The sequence below is a fragment of the Pollachius pollachius genome, assembly GCF_949987615.1.
Source record: "Pollachius pollachius genome assembly, chromosome: 5".
Classification (NCBI taxonomy): Eukaryota; Metazoa; Chordata; class Actinopteri; order Gadiformes; family Gadidae; genus Pollachius; species Pollachius pollachius.
Window position 1 is genome coordinate 12649152 of NC_136938.1, and position 6388 is coordinate 12655539.

General features: G+C 44.3%; 1 protein-coding gene across 1 annotated transcript; it reads right to left on the reverse strand.

Moving 5' to 3' along the window:
- Positions 1-1155: 1155 nt before the first annotated feature.
- adprhl1 (ADP-ribosylhydrolase like 1) lies at positions 1156-6174 on the reverse strand (the record flags this gene model as incomplete). The annotated part of the gene is made up of 7 exons (XM_079736070.1): positions 1156-1325; positions 1687-1819; positions 2166-2293; positions 2426-2566; positions 3313-3438; positions 3656-3820; positions 5961-6174. 7 exons carry the CDS (start codon positions 6172-6174, stop codon positions 1156-1158), a joined length of 1077 nt encoding a protein of 358 aa, XP_079592196.1.
- Positions 6175-6388: the final 214 nt, after the last annotated feature.

The following is a 6388-nucleotide window of genomic DNA, read 5'->3' on the forward strand; positions in this document are numbered from 1 at the left end:
TATGCTTCCCGAGGTGGACGGCAAGTGGGAGGTGGGAGGTAAACTTATTATTAAAGGATCACTTAGACGAAGGATAGATCGGCCAATAGATCTTTGGTTGCTGCATGCTCCTAAGAGAATCTTTAGTTTGTCAGGAGAAAAGAGGAGGTGAAGTTTTTTAGGCTTTTTAGTATTCTGGTGTTGCAGAGGTTATTGAAGTTATTGGTTATTGGTTACAAGGGTAATTGGACAAGGTATGAATATAAAGTATATCAGCATCCATATACATATTCTTATAGATAAATCATAATGAGTCCAGGACTTCAAGTGTGATTTATAGTATCTCCTTTTTAATCATAATGGTTATGAGCTACAGAACACTTAAGTCATAACTAGTATGACTTAAAATAAACTTAAAACATCCAATTCATTCAATTACACATCAGTCAGTTGAGGCTATCCAGAAGGGAACTCAAACTTAAACCAGCTAAACATTATAGATGCAAGTCTGAAGTCTGAATCTGCAAGTTGAAAGTCCTAGAGCACCAAATATTCAACTAAATATATTTATACGTAAGAGATTAATATGTTAAAAAGATTTTAACGGGGAAGGAAAATAAAAGGTGTTTCATGCTCATGAAATACATCAATACTGTACTTCACTACATTTTGAATATTAATCCCAGTTATTTAGAGGCTGGTCAGAAGGAGTTTATCTTTGAGTAGAGAGGAGAGGTTTCTTTCAACCAATCATTAGTATTGGGATAGCACCTGCAGGATTTTACACATTATGAAGGTCAAAGGGAGAAACATGGGATTGGACAACAACAAATAGATAGAGGGAAACTATTCTCATATCCTTGGTTTGTTTTAAGAGTCACTTGGCTGCATCAATCATTTAGAGAGAACCTTCCTTTCCAAGAATTTTCCATCTGGTAATTATGAAGTTGATCTTATCTGTATCATCTCCCCTTCCATGCATGTCAAGTTGATAATCATGGACACTCCTCGTTCCTCAATGCATGGTAATCTTGATCTGATTAAATTAATCTATTTCGGAGGCTTGAAGGAGGAAAGGGGAGTGAATTAGGATTAAAGTGGGATGTTATCACACAGTTCAGACTTCTGTGATGCAGCTCCTAGAGTGGCCACTAGGGCTCGGTGTTGAGAAGGTTTTTACTTGTCTGAGCACTTTTCCGCGGACGCGGCTTTGAACAGCGCGGCTCCGATGTCTTCCAGCTGCTGCCGCTTGTCTAGATCCTTGACGAGGCCTGAAGGAACCTGGGAAAGCCCATACATGAGGCCGTAGAGACAGCCTGCTATCAGGCCCGTCACATCACTCTCCCCTGGAGTCACAGGAGGGAACACAGGAAGCACATTAGTGTTGGTTCAGTTTGGTAAGTGATTTGAATGCTGAAATCTAACCACAAGTTCTGCTAGTGAAATACCAGAGGTGGAATTGATGCAAGGCACCTTGTTCATCCCCAATTATCGACATAAACAGAAGTTCTCTCCTTCAACATACGTGTTTTGTAACTTTTTGTGCTCCAGTGTTGAATTTCAAATGCTAGTGGCTACCATCTCTGTCAAAGTTGGACCACAGTTTCATCTCTGATGTTACTTTTATTCACTGGATGTAGTCTTTAAAAGATTTTTTTTGTAATTATTGAAGTGAATTAATCAAAATGTAAATGTGAAGGTCAGGACCTCCGTGGAACATGGCTCGTCTGCAGAGTTCGGTCCAGTTGCTCCCTGCTGCCAGCAGCGCATCATAGGCTATCATAGGCGCGTCGTGACCCCTCCTTCCTGCACGGCCTTCAGAGCTCCACAGTCTATACATCTGAGGGGACACACACACACACACACACACACACACACACACACACACACACACACACACATTTAGCGGACGCTTTTATCCAAAGCGACTTACAATAAGTGCATTTGTTACAATAAGTACATTTGTCATAAGAAGTGAAACAATAGGCATAAGAAGTGAAACAATACACACACACACACACACACACACTACTTTCAGGTCGAAGGTCACAGCTAGGATGAGACAGAGAGATAATCATGAACTCCCAACTCCTTAAAAACCTAGATCATGGCTACCTTTTGAGTCACATGTCCTACGTTGCCTTTAAACACCTTGAAAATCCTGTGAAAAGAAGAGAGCAGCTCACCTTGTCTGTTTGGTCAGCGTCATAGGGGTCAGGAAACAAGGGTTTGTCCTGTCCCTCCTGTTCTATCCCCCTCTCCTCCAGGTAAAACTGCCACTTAGCTTCAAAGTAGAACCAGTTCTCCTGGTACTCTACGGAGGAACACCCAGTTATAGACAACCTCGACACAGAACAGAGCTTCAACTAGACAACAGTAACCACAACCTGGACTCCCTTTGACTACTTATTGTACTACTCCTAGCATAAGTAGTCATAATACAGACCTGCCATGTGCCGTATGGTTCTCTTGCAGTACTCGTAGGCCTTGGGTATGGCCTTCATGAGCTCCCGTCCCCAGGTCACGGGGGGTCGCCCCTGGACAGCGAACGACGCAAACAGGGCCGTAGTCATTGAGCCCAGGAAGCCTGAAACAGGAAGTCAGACCACCATTGTCACCTTGACAATAATCGCTATAGTAGCAAAACTGATTAGCTTAGTGACAACTCTGTGCCTTAATGGCAACATAATCGCGGCCATGCCATGCCTGCTTGGTAACAGCTGTGTGACCTTAGAAATTGCTTTCATTACCTACAACTTCAGCATCATTACCGTAGTATCAACATTGTTACCTTAGTAACACTGTTACAAATGTAATGGCAACAGTACCGTATTAAGGGCAACGTTACCTCAGTAAGTGTGAGTGTAGGGTTAGGGCTGTTGGCCAGTTGAGTCTGTCATACCAGGGTGGACGTTGTGTGTGTAGTCAGGGTTGTGTACCTATGGGGTGCTTGCTTGTGTAGTTTTTAGTGTGTACCCATGGGGTGATTGTGTGTTAAGTGGATACCTGTTGGTAGTTGTGTGTGTAGTGTTTAGTGAGTACCTGAGTGCTGGTTGTGTGTTTAGTGTTTAGTGGGTACCTGAGTGGTGGTTGTGTGTGTAGTGTTTAGTGGGTACCTGTGGGGTGGTTGAGTGTTTAGTGGGTACCTGTGGGGTGGTTGTGTGTTTAGTGGGTACCTGTGGGGTGGTTGTGTGTTTAGTGGGTACCTGTGGGGTGGTTGTGTGTTTAGTGGGTACCTGTGGGGTGGTTGTGTGTTTAGTGTGTACCTGTGGGTTGGTTGTGTGTTTAGTGGGTACCTGAGTGGTGGTTGTGTGTGTAGTGTTTAGTGTGTACCTGTGGGGTGGTTGTGGGTCATCCTCCCGGTCTCCAGGCTGACCTCCACCAGAGAGCCCAGACGTTCCTCCTGCCAGTACCTCATCCCAACACACATGGCTTTGGAGGCCCCACCGGACCCTGACCCTACACACACATACACACACACAAGGGTCAGGAATGAATAATTAATGCCATAAAGAGTTAACTTCTGTATTTAACTTTTTTGTCATTGGAGATGACCTGGAAATGACCTCCGAAATGTATTACAAGGGCTCTAAAAGAGCTGGCACACGGAAAGTGTGTGTGAGTGTATGTGTGTTTATTAGTGTATGTGTGTATGTGTGTGTTTGTGTGTGTGTGCCTTTCTCGTTGAAGGGAGTGTGCCAGGCCAGAAGGAAGTTGTTTGGCTTGAGGTGCGAGCAGCAGTCCACTTTAGAGGGGTCCGGGGCCCGGCCCTGCAGCTCCCCCGAGGCTGCCACGTAAACACGCACCAGCTCCCGGTACAGGTCTTCCAGGCACCAGTAGTCTGTAGATATCCACACAGTTGCACGCTTAAATAGATATCATCAACCCACATTGAGAGTCGTAAACACTTGACAGGTTTTTTTTTTATTAAGCACGTTGTATAAACATTAAGTATTAATCAAGACGTTTTTTTTTTTCAAAATCATGAAGGGGGAAAAATGTATACACACTAACAAACCTTTTCTTTTTGTCACGTCTCACCCTGCTCCTTAAGTTGTGTGTCTTTTGTTGTATCGAGTGAGTCAGTGTGTTTCCCTCCTTCTATACCAGTTCGTCTCAGTACCTCCGTGTCTAGCATTAACTTCCCAGTGATCTATTGAATAGCCTCTTGACCGCATCTCCACTCCTCGGCTCCTCTTTCGCCTCACATATTCACACCCTGGTAACTACTGCCTCCCCATGAACCGAACCATTGCCTCCAGTAAAGACAACTCTTTCTGATTCAACCTGCCTGTCGTCACAAGTCATACTTTTGAGTCCAACACCTGTTTGCCCCAGCGTTACACTTTTGATTTTTGATTTTCTTACTTGACCTTCATTTATTTTATAATCTAGCTTTAAATGTACTGTAGGTAAGATTGAAGAGCTTTTGTTTGAGTGAAGTTTGTAAGAAATGGCCAGTAATTAGTGAGTGAAATTTGCGTGTGAGAGAATATCGGTTTTGAGTTGACTCTGCCTGCCTCTGAATGAACCAAATGAAATATTAGATTGCTTCTGGATCATTTCCGACCAGTTCCCTGATTGGTTTGGATCATCCAAAGGTTCATGAAAAACACTTCTCAATGGTGGAGAAATGTAGGGAGGGATGGAGCAGAGGGAGAAGTGACTTTATCTGGTTGTTTAGCATAAAGATCTCATCATAAAAAATTGTATACATCATCTATAACCTTTAAAACAGACAGACACACACACACACACAGACAGTGGCATGCTCTCCGTGCTTCATTTGTGGCTGGTATGTGAGCGAGATGGTAAGGGTTAATTTTAGCCAAGTGAGCCAGATTAGGAGCTTCATGCCTTTAGAGCTAGGAGTGGTTTCCATAGGGAAACCCCACAAACACACACTGTGTGTATGTGTGTGTGTGTGTGTGTGTGTTTCTTTGTGAGCATGTTGACAAAGATGCGTCACTTCCAATTTACCCGTATTGTGTTTCAGAAGAGAGAGAGAGGGGCAGAAACAGTGAGATGGAAGGGATAAGGAAATTAGAGAGAGAGAGAGAGAGAGAGAGAGAGAGAGAGAGAAAGAGAGAGAGTTCTGTGCTGTTATGTGACTGTTAGTTGCAGTAAGGGTGAGGCTTATCACTTTAAGCCTTATTTTATCATTTTATATCATGAACCAGAATACAGCATTTTCTTGGTTGTGGTGGAGTGTGCAAGTAACTACGTGTAAACTATCAAATGCGTGTGTGAATATATATGCGCTTGCCTTCAAGGTTTTGATATTCTATGTGTGTGTGTGTGTGTGTGTGTGTGTATGTGTACATACATAAATATATATATAAATATACACATGTATATGTGTGTATGTCTGTATGTGGGTTCCTGAATGGTTTCATTGTGAAAGCTGTCACCCTGGATCACTCTGGTCACCCGGGATCAGGTTTGACCCCATCCGTCTGGAGTCACATCTGATCCAGGATCAGACCACGGCTGTCCTCTGATTGTTCCAGAGGAGTCTATTTCAGACAGTCTGTGGCTAGTTCTACTGGGTGGCACCGATTTATGGAGAAGTTTCCTTTGGCATCGGCTGGCATTAGGAAGTTAGGGGTTGCATTAATTCTACAGGTAAAAAGGTTATAACAGCTGATATAACCAGCTCTCTATTCATGACTCTGTATACGACTGTATATAGAGTCGTATACTCTGTATACGATACAAATACGACTCACATACTCTGAGTATGTGAGTCGTATTTGGCAGCCTGCTTGGAAGACAGAACAATTCCGCCCTGGAAAATGTTACACACTGTATGTGCAAAGGAGTTTGTATATGATGTATTCAGTTTTGAATGATAGACAAAATAGATAAGAATATGCATTACTGAGTTTCTAAAAATGCAGTATTTTACATCCATTCATTGATCTGTCCCCCATCCATCCATCTATGCATTAATCCATCGATCTTTCCCTCCTCCATCCTACCTGTGATGAGGGCCTGTGCGGTGGTCATATGCATCAGGGCACTGTCCCCCAGAGGCCAGAGTTCGGGGTCCAGGGTGAGGGCCCCTAGACCTCCCAGGGACGCCAACTCCTCCTGGATCTGTCTCCCGGAGGTGCAGCCCCCCCAACGGCCCTTCCTCCAGCCCAGGGCGTCCCCCGTAGCCCCCAAAACCATGCCTGCCTGGAACTTCTCCATCACGACGGCTTGCCTGGTGTCCTTACCCCAACCCTGACCCGAACGTCGCCCTAGCCTGACCCCTACCTAACCTGGGATCCAACTGGTGACTTCCCGCTCAGAAGACCGAACTGCGCCACAGGTGAAAAAAACGTCTTAATCCACGTCTGTTAGCGTTGTCCTAACAGGTCAGGAGGGACCACACACAGAACCACAAAAATGACCTCAGCCAGCC